Source organism: Nannospalax galili, unplaced genomic scaffold, assembly GCF_000622305.1.
Source record: "Nannospalax galili isolate Female #2095 unplaced genomic scaffold, S.galili_v1.0 scaffold388, whole genome shotgun sequence".
NCBI lineage: Eukaryota > Metazoa > Chordata > Mammalia > Rodentia > Spalacidae > Nannospalax > Nannospalax galili.
The window spans coordinates 394647-410102 of NW_008360304.1; the positions used below are offsets into that span (position 1 = coordinate 394647).

The following is a 15456-nucleotide window of genomic DNA, read 5'->3' on the forward strand; positions in this document are numbered from 1 at the left end:
TACTACTTCCACTACCTTATAACCATTACATTTACATAGTACTTAATGGCACATCATTTAATTTGAAACTAGGGTAATTGTGGATTAGGCAGGGCAGAGAATAGGAGCACTTTTTTGTGGATGAGACTGCAGTGGCATGATAAATGAAGTGCCTTGCCTCCAGTTAAAGCAGGAAAACTTAGACTGTTAGAGCTCAGTTTCCTGTTTCCTTAGTCTAGACAGTAGAGTTCTTGTACTCATAAGGATTCCTACAGAGTATTTTTATTTATATGTATTACAAATTGAATAAATTTTGCTACTTGGTTTCTAACTTGTTAGCAAATGAGAATCATCAGTTAAGAACTACCTGCCAGTGGTAGTCAAATTGCCTATGGTGAGCCATAGACCACCACAAAGGCCTCTTGAGGAGACCTGTGAAACACATAAATCAAGAAGCTGGGGATCTGGTGTCCCTTTGTCAAAGGACGGAAGGCCCTTTGTACTTGAGGCTTCCAAGTTCTGACAAGTTCTAACATCTTATAATGTCTACAGAAATGGTTCTTTTAGAAAAATGTATACAACATTAGTTTTATTAAAAGTGGTGTTTTTGTTGTACCTGGAAAATAATAGATATTAACTTATTCTTCATGATTTTAAATAAAGGAAGCATTAACCTGTTCCAAATCTTAATTTGTACCGGGTTTTGATCAAATCCCTGTTTAGTATGATGATCTAGTATTTCTGTCAGTATTCATCAGATTTCACTGGAATTCTTTACAGACCCTTTTGAGTATTGGCATTACTGTCTTTATACAGAATAATATCTAGCCTTGACTGACAAAGGGTAGAGCCAGAACTTGAAAGTTAGACAGTTGTAATATTGGTTGCTAGATGAGGGGAGTGAGTAAAAGGCACTTGCACTTGTGTCCCCTGATCACTGAATGCCTTGTAGCAAGCAGACACAAGTCCTCTCCTGGGTAAGCGAGACTGAAAGCTAGCGCACTCTCCTATCCAGGGCTGACATTTTCCTTCTTTCTGTCCTGGCAAATTCTCTTTTGGGAGCTCATTTTTATCTTTCTTCTCTATCTTCATTACAGTAGGATGAGAGTGACTTCATCTTAAGGGGATTTAATTGCTAATTAAATACTGAAAAATGAGTAAACATATTTAGAGCCCTGTGAATAGGGAGAAATAATACTTAGATGAAATGTATCAAAGTACTTTGCTCTGTATGTATAATCAGTGCTTAATTATTCACTTTCTCCAGTGAGTGAGTTTATTCATTTGGTACCCTTGAGTGGGAGCAGGATAATATAATTAGGGTCTATGATGTTAATCTCATATCCTTACAGGATCTCCAAATGAAGAAACTGGATTATTTGGTATTTTTAGTGATGAAAATATCTTACTGAATTTTAGTTCTCTGAAAGCTGATGATTTTAGGTATGACCAAAAACAGCATTTGATTTCTGTATGCTGCATAACTCTTTATGAATTTCTTAAGTTTCTAAGTGAAGTATATACATAACAATTTTTGTTATTGGTGGTTTTGGTCTTTTTGCAGGGTCTCCCTGTAGCCCCAGCTGGCCTGGAACTCACTATGTAGATTAGGCTGGCCTTGATTTCATAGAGATCACCTGCCTCTGTTGGGATTAAAGGTGTGTGCCACCACACCCAGCTAAAACAGTTTTTTCAAGATTTCTTTTTGCCCCAAAATTGTAAAGTGAAAAAAATAGTATAAAATAATATATTCATTGATACCAATGGTATATAAATAATGTAGATCCATACATTAAGAAATTAAAGAGCTGTAAATAACTTACGGTAGTAACCTCCAGACAGTAGGATTATAGACAATTTTATTTTCTTTGTACTTTTTTTTTTAAATGTGTATGAGTGTTATGCTTGCACATATGTAAGCACACCATGTGCTTGCAGTGTCGCAGAGGCCAGAAGAGGGTATTGGCTTCCCTGGAACTGTAGTTACTGATGGTTGTTAGCCACCATGTGGGTGCTGGGAATCAAACCTGGGTCCTCTGTGAGAGCAGTCAGTTCCCTTAACCACTGAACCATCTCTCCAACCCCCTTCTTTCTACTTTTTTGTACCTTCTAGTTTTTCTAAGATGAAGATATACTGTGTGATTTTTATAAGATAAAAAAATGATTTAAGCTGGGTATGGTGGTGTATGCCTTTAATTTCAGCACTTAAGAGGCAGAGGCAGGCAGAGATCTCTGTGAGTTGAGGGCCAGCCTGGTCTGTATTGGGAGTTCCAGGCCACCTTGGGCTATAGGGAGACCTGTCTCAAAAAAGACCAAAAAAAAAAAAGATTTAAGAACAAAAGATTTCTGTGTTCAGGGAGCTGAGCCTGTGATGACAACATACTTATATTTTGTTCTTGATTCTTGGTATTGAGAATACAGGGCATCATTCCTCCTTGGGAGCTCCTCCCATTCTCCAGGTTCTTTTCTCGCTTTCCTAATAAATCTCTGTCATGCTGCTGAGAGAGAGGAGAGAGAATATATTTGCTTTTATGGTTAAATTTGTGCATCATTGATGTGGAAGTGTGCTCTTTTGGAGGGGCATGTTTATTGCCACAGCTGATCTTGATAGGCTACTTGTCTGCTGAGCTGTGTAGCTGGAGGAGAGTTAAAACCCTTCCTTATTGAGCTTTCCAGTCACCTAGCAGGTTCTCAGCTGTCTTTGCCTTGTTCATTTTCTCCATTCATTCGACCATGGATATGATCTTAGGAAATATTTATTTCATATGAAAGTAAGCCTTTATTTTGGGTACATCTTGTTTTAATAATAAATTAGGTGTTATTTTAAAAATTCAAATGTGACCATAGTTTAAAAATATAACTATTTTATGAAATCACTAAGAAACCAGTCTGTGACAAGTTGTAAATTACTTGAGGAATTTATTATGCATCATTTATTTGTAAGGGCAGGGATAGTTTGCATCTAACATGTGCTTTTGGATTTTTAAAAAAGTTTTCATATTTTCATGTAAGTTATGTGTGAATTGTATTCAGTAGTTTGATTATCTTATCTGAGAGTCTGAAATTAATTTTATTTTAGCAAGACAGATTTTATTAAATATTTGTAGCTGTTCATATATTCTATTCACTGAAGTCTTATTTAGAAAGGATAGATGGAAAGCTAAGGCTTACAAAAATATAGGATACTAAAATTTGTCTTCCGAATCATAGAATTGTAGAATTTATTAGATCTTTGTGCGTTAACATTTCCCTCTAATTTTCATTAATTTAATATAATCTTATTTTTTACTTTAATGTCTTTTCCTTACCGCATGCATGTGTGCGTGCGTGTGTTTTCATCTTTGAAGATGATCAAATATTATTTAAATGTATCTATGAAGTATTAACTGCTGGCCTTTTTATTTCCTTACTTGACTTTTTTTAGGAGGTAGGGGGATTTTGAGGTAGGGTCATACTGTGTAGTCCCAAACTAGCCTTATGTGATCCTCCTGCCTCTGCCACCCAAGTGCTGGGATTATAGGACTATACTACCATGCTTGGCTGGTGACTAGCATTTTAATCTCCATTTAAAAGAAAGTCATTTTTGGGTCTGGAGCGATGACTCAGCGGTTAAGAGCACTGACTGCTCTTGCAGAGGACCCGGGTTCGATTCCCAGCACCGACATGGCAGCTATGAACTGCCCTTAACTCCAGTTCCAGGGGACTCCGAAGCTCCGAAGCCCTCTTTTGACCTCTGCAGCATTGCACAACACGGGTGCACTCACATACATGCAGGCAATAAACTCATATACATTAAAAAATAATAATAAAATATTTTTAAAAAGAAAGCCATTTTTTAGATTACTTAAAAATGAAGGCATTTTGCATGATGAATTTCTCAGATCTCTTTTAACTGTAAAATAGGACATGTGATACGTTGTTTTCTCTGTGAAAGATGCTTGTGCCTAATTTCTCAGAGTACATTTCTTCCTGCAGTCATGCAAAAGCAGTTAAACAGGCATATTTTTTTCTTGAAGATTTGGGGCTGAGGGGACTTCTGTATTAAAAATAAGTCATAGTTTGAAAACAAATTTGAGTGTGAGGGACAGTGATAAGCCCATTTCAGGGGAGAAGCACAAGCCTAATGGCCATAAGGTCCTGTGTTTAACACTCAGTACAACTAATAAATAATAACAAAATACCAAAGTCTGTATGTGTGTGCATGCATGCCAAACCAAGAGCATTCAGAAAACTTTTTGTTTGTTTGTTTTTTGTCTTTTTGAGACAGGGTCTCCTTGTAGCCCTAGCTGTCCTGGAACTCACTGTGTAGACCAGGCTGGCCTTGAACTCACAAGTGATCTGCCTGTCTCTGCCTCCCAAGTGCTGGGATTAAAGGCGTGTGCCACCACGGCCGGAGAGAAAAACTCTTTATTGTTGTAGAAAGCTTACTTGATTGATACTTCCAGTTTTCCCAGCCCTCTTAAAATACTAGTTACATAGCTATACTTATTTTGGTTGAGATTAAGATGTAAACAGGAACTACTAAATTTTTTAAAACTATTTTTTGAGGGGCTGGAGAGATGGCTCAGTGGTTTAAAGCACTGATTACTCTTGCAGAAGACCTGGGTTCGATTCCCAGCATCCACGTGGCGTCGATTCCCAGCATCCACGTGGCGGCTATGAACCATCCTTAACTCCAGTTCCAGGGGACTCCGAAGCTCTCTTCTGACCTCTACAGCATTGCATGACATGGGTGCACTCACATACATGCAGGCAATACACTCCTGCACATAAAATAAAAATTATAAATTAAAGAAAAACTTTTTTGAAGGAAAACTTTAGATGATTTCACAGAAAGTAATATATTTTTCATCCATTGAACCATCATTCATCTTAAGCAAATATCAACCCTATCAGCTTAAGAATTTAAGTTTATGTATATTTGCTAAGATTTGCCAAGATAAGCAAGCATCTGTAAGGTCAAGGTACTGACATCAGAAGCATTTATGAACAAAGATGTTGCAGTTGGTGGGGTGGGTCCCACTGTGCTCAGCTGTTGTGTAAGCTTGCAGAAATAGTATCATCTTGACTTTAATCTTTCGGTTGTTCAGAGGTAGTGTGCATATTTCTGTTTAACCCCTGGAAATGTGCCAAAGTAATTCATATCCTTATCTCCATCCTTGGTACCTTGCCTCTAAATAGTCTGTGAATAAGATGAATGAGTTGAATTCTCAGTCTTCCTGATAGGCCCAGTCAGAAGGAAAGTTTTGTTTTTGAATAAAAGCATTTTGAGATACCATATTTTGAAGACTATTTGAGAATATAATTTACAAACATCAGTACATACTGACTTGGGTACCCTCTCTTCACAGTACTTTCAGATGTAAGATGAGCATATGGGTTGTTATACAAGTCAAATGAAACAAGATAAGTGAAACTAGCATTCAACATTAATTGTTTTAAAATGTCACTTGAATTTTAGGATTGAGTAGAAGCATAGTGGTCTCAGTTTTGGTCTGATGTGGTTTGTTACCATAAGTACTGATGACATTTACCACACTACTTTGAAAGGCGCTAATCTTTGAAAGGCGCTAGTCATATACCCAATTTTCTGGTGGGTAGTTATAAGATCTAAAGCTATAATAGATAACCTAGAGAGAAAATAGTTATGTTTGAGCAAATATATTTTTGAGCAAAACACTTACAATAATTTCTTGTCCAATATAGCAAACTCTGGCCTGTTCTATTCTAACTGCATTGTTGAGTGAATTCTCAAGTTCAAGTAAAACTAGCAACATTGGACTGAGTATGGAATTCCATGGTAACTGCAAAAGAGTTTTTCAGGTAATTGGTATTTTTGTTCTTAATTACTGAACGATCTACTTTTTTTACCCAGTTTGTTCCTAGTGGTTGAGAACATTCATTTATATACTTGAAGATAGCTTGTACCTGAAGATTTGTGCTGTGTTTTCATAAGGTAAAGTGGTAGGTTTGATGTCTAATTGATAATTTAAAATTACTTTTTTAATTCTCATTTTTAAACAAAACAAAAAACTAAGATAAATATGCCTTAGTTTATCATTTTCTTATCTTGTTTAGGTGACTATTTCAATTGATAGGATTTGGCTGTCTTAAAAATAGGACTGGCAAAATGCCAGAGAGAGTCATGTATTTAAAATGTTATTGCAGATGGTGTGGGCTCTTTGTCTCACGCGTGTATTGTTTGGCTCTGGGTAAAGTTATGTGAAGGCATTGGCTTAAGTCCTAAGGCTCTGCACTATAGCAACTGACTCTCCCAGCTCTGCAGTCACATTCGTCCTCAAAGGCTCTCCTCTATGGAGGAGCATTTTTATTATAGTAAACGGTGCCACTTTAAAGCATACTGATTTAAATTTTGGTTAGATGCCTCAAGATGGAAATAGCATTTTCTGATGGAAATCCGAAGGTTCTTGTTTGATTTGTTTATGTTTCTAAAGGTGAATGTATTTTGAGTGAGTGTTATATGTAACAATGTTTGTGATTTATTGATCACAGGAAGAAGACCTTCGTCAGATCTTCATGTTAACGGTTGAAGTTTTGCAGGAGTTCAGCAGGCGGGAAAACCTTAATGCACAGATGTCCTCAGTGTTTCAGCGGTATCTTGCACTTGCCAATCAAGTCTTAAGCTGGAACTTTCTTCCACCAAATTATATCCTTTAAACAACAAAATAGTTATTTATGGTAATTTTGTAGATGACTTGATTATAAAGACAGGTCTTTACATTTTTTGTAAAGCATGCTATTGAAAGTTGTTGTCTTTTAGAGAGTGGAATTTTATAATGCTACAGCACAGTAGACTAGGTAGAAAATGTAAAGTAAAATTTTATTGGCTATTACTTAGGAGGACTGATATTCCTGGGAAGGAAAAAAACCCCTCATTTTTATTAAGCATAATACCAACCATTTTCTCCCTAGATATGTGATTACATTAGTTTTTTTTGACTGACTTACCTTAAGGTTAGTTAGAAGGGTTCTGATTTTGTCTATGAATATTGTTTAAATATATATATTAACTTAGTAATATGTTCTGTGGAGGTTTTTACCAATACATAGAGATGAAGATTTTGTTTTTAGGAAATTATTAGTAACAAAATAAGCTTGTATTGTATGTATAATATCTATGTATATGCAAAAAGGCAAGTATTGTATATTATGTATTTACTTTTATTTTGGGGGGGGGTCTTTTTTGAGACAGAGTCTCCCTGTAGCCCCGGCTGTCCTGGAACTCACTATGTAGACCAGGCTGGCCTTGACCGCACAAGAGAGCTGCCTGCCTCTGCCTCCCAGGTGCTGGGATTAAAGGCATGTGCCACCACGCCCGTTTTTATATATTTACTTTTTAAAATCAGTTAGTAAAGAGAAATTTGTGTTGTAGAAAGCCATCTCTTGACGCTTACGACTTAATAGATCTAGAACATTTGCTGCTTAGTGACAGGTTGAGCAGTAATGTATTGTGGTGCCTGTTTGTAGTGTAGCTCAGTCAGGCAGATCTAGGTTCAAGCTTCAGTTGATCTCTAGCAAATTGCTGAACCTTTCTTAATGTTAATTTTTCCAAATAGAGGGGATATTGATTGTTGTATGTATTAAAAGGAACATTATAGTTAACACACTCAGCATTAGCAACTATTTATGGCGATCTTAGCATCCTTGAATAAAATAGCCACACAATTAACTCTTCATGTCATGCTCCTTTTTGATCTAATGAACTTGTATAGAGCATAGAAAATGCAATGTAACCTGTTCTGCATGTCTTTAATCAGCCTTTCTCAGGGCACTCATAGTGTCTGTTTTGGAGAACAATACTGATTCTAAGGAGATTATAAAGAGATAATATCATTAAGTTTGGGATGACACTCATTGTCTTTGTTCCAACAGAGCCAATATCTGCTTCATTCATGTACGTAGAGGTTTGAGACTTAGAAAGCTGTGAGATTTAAAGGCTTATAGTTAGTTGTGATTTTCTGTTTCAGGTTACTGTAATATAGTGAAAATTAATTGTCAAATCAGGTGGTATGGGGTAAAGGGAGCTTCCGACTCTTCAAACCATGAATTCTCTAGACTGCCAAGGACAGTCACATTGGTACAAAGCTTGTGCTCAAGTTAATTACATTCTTTTTTGCCTAGCCTTTAATTATCTTTCACATAATAATCAATTTTATATCTTTAATATATGAATTTAATTCTTTTGGATTGTTTAGAGGCATTTTCTTTCTTTATTTTGGATTTAAAAAATATTTTATTATTTTTATTTTATGTGTATGAGTGTATTGCCTGCATGTATATAAGCACACTCATGTTGTGTAATGCCTGCAGAGGTCAAAAGAGGGTGCTGAATTCCCCTGAAACTGGAATTATAGACAGTTGTTAGCCGTTGTGTGGGTACTGGGAGTTGAACCTGGGTTGTCTGCAATAGCAGTCAGTGCTCTTAACTGCTGAGCCATCTCTCCAGCCCTCTTGGTTTGATTTTTGAGAGAAGTGCTTCTATAGTCCAAGCTGTGCTTGAACTCATGATGAACTTCCTGCCTCAGCCCTCCAACATGTTATATGCATGAGCCACCACACCCAACTGAGGCACTTTCTTTCTTAGTTTTATTTTTTTCTGCGTCAGCCCCCCAAGTGCTAGAATTACAAATGTAAGTCACTATGCCTAGCTTGTTTTGTTTGTAAAAGATGGTATTTATTCAAAGGGCCCATGGTTATAATTTAGGGGCCACTGTAGCAGAGTCTTGTCATGGAGAAGAGTGATTAGACTTCAGTTCCTGCTCTAGTTTTTTTATTTATTTATTTTTTAAATTTTATTTATTATTTTTATTTTATGTGTATGCATGTATTGCTTGCATGTAGGTAAGTGTGGAGTTAAGGACAGTTGTTAGCTGCCATGTGGGTACTGGGATTTGAACCCGGGTCTTCCGCAAGAACAACTAGTGTTCTTAACCGCTGAGCCATCTCTCCAGCCCCTTTTACTTTTTTTTTTTTTTAAAGCTAAGTAACACACTCCTTTAGTCTCAGGGTTCTCTCAGTAGCCTGAGGCAGGAGGAATTTCTATGAGTTCTAGGCCAGCCAGGCTGCATAGCAAGATCCAGCCTCGAAAAAGCCAACAAAACAAAAAAGACATTGAAAGAGCTTGGAATAGATATTAAAAGTACCAGTCCATATGGAGCTATCAAAACATTAATTATGTATGTAGAGAAAAATCAACAAAAATTACACTGCATATATCATAGCCAGTTTTAAAGTGTCTGTTATAGTAGAAAATATAGTTGGCAGAAAGTTACTACTTTGAAAACAGAAACCGTTCCTTTGGAGTTTGGAAACAATGTTTGTGTGAAAGATATGCACACATAAAATATTTTATAAAGTCCTTAGCTAACTGCAGTGTACCCAAAGGAAGTAATTCCTTTAAAGATCTTGAGACTAGCTGGGCGTGGTGGCACATGCCTGTAATCCCTACTTTCTGGGAGGTAGTAGCAGGAGGCTGGAGGTCAGGAGTTTAAGGTCATCCTTGGCTACTTAGTAGTTTGAGGACACCCTGGGATACGTAAAATTCTATCTTTTAAGGAGGGGGTAGGTGAGCAGGAGAGATAGTTCAGTTGGTTAGAGTGCTTGATGCGCTTCAGTTCCCAGCATCCATGTCAGAGGGATAACTTGTTTATAACTCCAGCTCTAGGGTCCAGTGCCCTCTTCCAGCTTCCACATGCACACATACACACACACACACACACACACACACACAAATAAAAAAGATTATGAGGCTGTTGTTTTCTGTCTGTGTCTCTTTGTCTCTCTGTCTTGCAATACATGGTCCTGGATACATGGCAAGTATCCCACGCTGGCTTTGAATCCTTGATTCTCTTGCCTCAGTCTCCCAACTACTGGAGTATACTACCATGCCTGACTCATGAAAATATTTTTCTGCTTCATGCTTTTGAGTGATTGTTTATGTGACCAGAGATTGGCATAGTTCCATTTATTGGCAACCTGGACTACAGCTAAGTATTCTTGAGCAGATTAGCTTTAAGTGTAGGAGAATCCGGCAGTGGCATTATACTAAGGTACAGTTTTGGCACTAATTAGTGAAATCCATCTCAAGGAACCTAATTCTGGTTGAGTTCTAATTTTGGCAATTGCCTAGAGATCATCACATTTAATTGATGGGGAAAGAATTAGAAAATCATTTAGATTTTTACCATTGACAGGGTAAAATAGTCAAACTTAATTAAAATGAATGTTGATAGCTTTTAAAAAATGATTGTCTTGGCCTGGAGAGATGGCTCAGTGGTTCAGAACTGACTGCTCTTCCAGAGGATCAAGTTTTAGTTCCTAGCACTTTGTGTAGTGACTAACAACCATCTAGGACTCCAGTTCCAGGGTATCTGATGCCTTTTTCTGTCCTCTGTGGGCATTGCATTACATTCTCATTCTTATATACATGCAGGAAGAACACTCATACACATAAAGTAAATAAAAATAAAATTTTCAAATTTTAAAAAGACTGTCTTTTGGGGTAAACAAATAGCAGCAAATAGGCCTTGTAAAATTTATCTTGTATCAAATGTATTTAATCATTTAGAATATTATACTAAATGAGGCTTTTGTGAATTATCCATATAAATCTTTATTTGTAATTTTTTACAATATGGCTGATTCTTTCTATTTGCAATATCAAACATAAAGTAAAGCTTAGATAACTCCCTTGTACACTTTACTAAGACTACCAATTATTGACATTTTGTCCCATTCTCTCTCTGCTCTCCCTCATAACAGATACACAAACACGTGTATGTATATATTCAAACACTTTTTAAAAAATTATTTGGGAGTGGTTGCAGGCATTATATCCATTTACTGTGTATTTTCCTAGTTTTTGCTTATCATGTGCAAGGCCCAGGGTTCAATCTCCAGCACTGCCAAAAAAAAAAAAAGAAAGAAAGAAAAAAGAAAATGAAGTTGTACTGTGAGTCTTGTAGAGAAGCTCTTGCAAAAGCAGAATGCAAAGTTCAATACAAGAAGTTTAATGATAGCTGGCATTGAGATTGAGGCACATGCCTTAAATCTTAGTGTTTGAGGCAGAATCAGAAGTTTGAGTTTGGGGTTAAAGATACGTAGGAAGACCATCTCTACATAGTGAAACCATATTTCAAAAGATAAAAGTAAGAAAGAAATTTAACTTCGATACAGTAGTGTCTGATCTGTATTATTTGTTTAACTTTTGTCCCTTATTTCAATATGCATGTGTCTATATTGGACATTTTATGTTAATGACCTCATAGGATACATGGTCTTTTATGATTAGCTTCTTTCACTTTAATGTTTTTTTTTGTTGTTGTTTTTCTTTTTTTTAGTGTAATGTTCTTAAAGATTTGCTTTGTGTGTTCTAATCAGAGTACACAGTCTGCTCCTTCGTAGAGCATGCATCTTTAGTCAGTACTGTACCGTGACAGAGCTAAATAAACCCTTTTTCCCTTAAGTTGCTTGTGTCAGAGTATTTTATCACAACAGGAAAGAAACTTATGGCACAGGGGCTTTCCTGTATGCTTGTAGTCCCAGCTATGCCTAGAGGCTTTGGCAGTAAGGTGGTTTGAGCCTAGGAGTTTGAGGCCATCTGAGCCTTATACAAAGATCTAGTTTCTTAAAAAAAAGGTCATGTTTCTATGAATATTCTTGTATTATTTTTGGATAGAGACTAAGCTGGTGTGGTGTCTCTTTTGTGTCTGCCTCTCAAATTCTGTGATTACAAGTGTGCACCATGCACCACACCGTGCTCATGGTGTTTTGTTTTGTTCTGTTTTGGGCAGAGGCGGGGGGCACAGTCTTACTATGTAGCCCTGACTGGCTTGCTGCTTGCTATGCAACAATCTTCCTGCTTTAGTAGATGCCCTAGGACATCGATTATAAGAAGATTATAAGCCGCCTGGCCCACTTCTCATTGTAGTTTTGATTTGAATCCCTCTAATGTTATTGGGCGTCTTTGCAGTGGTTATTAGCTGCTCAGATCCTTTAAAATTTAACCTGGATTACTTTTCTTTTTTAAATTAGTGAATTATAGGAGTTCTGAATGTAATCTGAATATGCATCACTTAGTAGATGCATGATTTTCAACTATTTTCCATTTTATGGATAGTGTGATTATAGTTGTTTTTACCATTTTTGGTGTTCTTCAAAGCAGAGAAATGTATAGTTTTGATTATGTTCCATTTGCCTGATTTTTAAAAGCCGTTGTCATATATTGGAAACAATAATCTGATCATACATAGTACTTAAGATTTTTATCTTCTGTAATTGAATTCTTATATATGTCTTTCATCCACCTTGAGTTAATTTTTGTTTATGGTATGAAGTGATGATTCAACTTTGTTTTTTACGTGTGGATATCCAGTTGTTCTAGCAGGTGATTATTGATCAGAAAGAACAGGCTGGGACAGCACCTTGTTGGTCTGTGATTGATTGTTGTCTCTGTTACTATGGAATGAAGTTGCTCTAAAAATGACTCCAGTCAGAATACAAATACAAATGGATACAAATGAGGAGAAATTATTTCTTGGAATCACTGATGTATAAAATTAAATATGCTTGCTTACCCTATACCACCTTTGTATTTAGTAGGAGGTACTGAAATATTTGTTAGCAAATGAAAGGATATAACTGTGAACCTAAATGTATAGTAGGTTGCATAGAAGGAGATTTGGAAGCCCTAGATGCTTATGAGTTTGGAAATTTCTTATGGAGAAGTAGTATATAAACTATGACTGCAAAATGTCATTGAAAAAACCAGCTGAAGGTGATTTGACAATGAAACTAGATGTTCAGAAAGATACTGGCAAAACCATGTAAAGATTAAAGACTTAGATATTTGACAATATTTAGAGACATTAGTGTTACCATTCAGTGATGTGGATGATCTTAGGTCAAGACATGTACATGTGCCAGGCATGGTGGCACATGCCTTTAATCCCAGCATTCCGGAGGCTAAGGCAGGCAGGCAGGTGGATCTCTATGAGATGGAGGCCAGCCTGGTCCTCTTATTGAGTTCCAGGCCAGCTCGGGCTAAAGGGAGACCCCGTCTCAAAACCAAACAAAAAAGACATGCACATGGTAAGTTTACTAAAGAAATCACAACAGCATAGCCTTGGTTCTCCATTGAGGCCATTTTGTTCACTTGGGCTATTTAGCACTGTCTAGAGACAAGTTGAGTTGCCAAAATTGGAGTCCTATCGTGATCTCTTGGGAAGAGGCCAAGGATATTGCTAAAGATCCCAGAGTGCACAGCAAGGCCCACAGCCGTTATTGGGCCCAGAAGGTAAATAGTCATCTGAACAAAAACTCGTACGTGGGTGTTCACAGAAGTTTTCTTCATAAGGTAGAAACAACCCAAAGGTCTACCAACTGAAAAGTGAATAAATAAAATGCAGCTTGACCATATAATGGAATATTATATGTCAGTTAAAAGAATTGAAGGAAGTGCTGATACATGCCATAACATGATAAACTTTGAAAACATTGTCCTAAGAAAGACTCTATTGTAAAAGAAGCCATTTATAGAACACTTCATAATATATGACTGCATTTACATGAAATGTTCAGAATAAATGAGTCTGTGACAGATGGATCGTGGCTACCTACAGCAGTGGCAGTCAGGAAAACATAGGAGAAGACTGCATAGCATGCTGAGCTTTTTTCTGGGGTGGTGACTCTTTTCTAAATTTAGATCATTCATGTTCATGGACATAACTCCTGTGGATATAGTAATATTGAGTCAGTGAAGAAATTGTGTAGTATGTGATTATGTCTCAGTGAAGCCTTTAAAACTATTTGCCATGCCACGCAAGCTTTATTTGCAATGCTGCTTTATAGGTTAGTCACCCCTAGTCAGTAAAATTGTAGTGTAGAGGGAGATTTGGTGTGAAGGTAGAATTTTGGGACTCATTCCTATGATGTGGGCTTTGAAATTAAGGTATTGGGAATAATCCTCCAAAAAGTAGCAGAAAGGTTAGGCCTTTTCTTCTTCTTTTAAAAATTTTCTTATTTATTATTTGTATTTTATGTGTATGTGTGTATTGCCTGCATGTAGGTAAGTGCACCTGTGTTGTGCAAAGCCCACAGAGGACAGAAGAGGCTGTCGGATCCCCTGGAACTGGAGTCATGGACAGTTAGCTGTCATGTAGGTTCTGGGATTCAAACCCAGGTCTTCTGCAAGAACAGTCAGTGTTCTTAACCGCTGAGCCATCTCTCCAGCCCCTCCTTCTTCTTCTTTTTTGAGACAGGGTCTTCCTGCAGCCTCAGCTAGCCTGGTCTGAACCTGATATGTAGACCAAGCTGGCCTTGACCTCACAGAGCTCCTCCTGCATCTGCCTCTGCCTCTCTGCCTCTACCTCTGCCACTCTGCCTCTGCCTCAAGTGTTAAGATTGCAGGTGTGAGCTACCACTCCTGGCCAGGGTTTAAAAAAAATTTTTTTAAAGATTATTTTTAATCATTAAGTGTGTGTGTGTTCACGCATGTATGCACGCACACATAAGAACAGAAGCCAGAGGAATCTGATTACTTAGCACTGGAATTACAGGTGGTTGTTAGCTGCCTAATGTGGTGCTGAGAATTGAGCCCAGGTCTTTTGGAAGAGCAGTGCATGCTCTAAACCACTGAGCCATCTCTCCAGCTCAGGACCAGGGTCTTAAAAAAACAGAAGGAAACCAGGGAGACTGAGCAAGTCAGCTAAGTAGAGGGGAGAAAACCAGGTCAGGAGAATTTGGGAAGAAAAGACGAAGAAAGTAGAGCTATAAAGTTAGTAATCAATATTTGAAATCGTGTGTGCATTATCCTTTCCAGGGGTCTGTCCACGTTATAAGGAAGGTATCCAAAAAGAAACAGTTTGAAGAGTTTCTGACCTTTAGGCCTTTTGGAGGAGGGTATTTGAAGAGCATACCTTTTAGTCTTTGGGCATAGTTAATTGTGCAGAATGTAATGTGTATAAGTTTTTAAATTTTTTTATTAGTTTTATAGCTCTTGCATGTGTTGTTCCCTGCCTGTCCTCCTTCCTGACCATAATGTGCACTGTTCTCCCCATAATTCACGATGTGCCACACAGTGCTCTTTCCTGTATCACTGCCATAGAGAGGAATTTTGAGTGTAGAGGCAGAAGGCTTATATTTTCTTTGTGGGCCAACACAATTTTCACATAGCACTTGATAAAGTTTAAGTTGATGCAAGAGCAGGGATGGGTTGAAATACATGTATTTTTTTAAATTTTATTTATTATTTTTATTTTATGTGTATGCATGTATTGCCTGCATGTAGGTAAGTGCACCCATGTCGTGCAATGCCCACAGAGGTCAGAAGAGGCTGTCGGATCCCCTGGGACTGGAGTTAAGGACAGTTGTTAGCTGCCATGTGGGTGCTGGGATTCAAACCTGGGTCTTCTGCAAGAACAACCAATGTTCTTAACTGCTGATCCATCTCTCCAGCTC

At 37.4% G+C, this 15456-nt stretch overlaps 1 protein-coding gene across 5 annotated transcripts in view; it reads left to right on the top strand.

Moving 5' to 3' along the window:
- Xpo4 (exportin 4) overlaps nucleotides 1-15456 on the top strand; it is a 158658-nt gene that overhangs the window by 52776 nt on the left and 90426 nt on the right. For all 5 annotated transcript variants that reach the window (XM_029559238.1, XM_029559237.1, XM_029559239.1 and 2 more), the window contains 2 exons: nucleotides 5686-5802; nucleotides 6493-6646. In XM_029559238.1, coding sequence (XP_029415098.1) covers nucleotides 5686-5802; nucleotides 6493-6646 — 271 coding nt within the window. The remainder of the gene's footprint in view (nucleotides 1-5685; nucleotides 5803-6492; nucleotides 6647-15456) is intronic.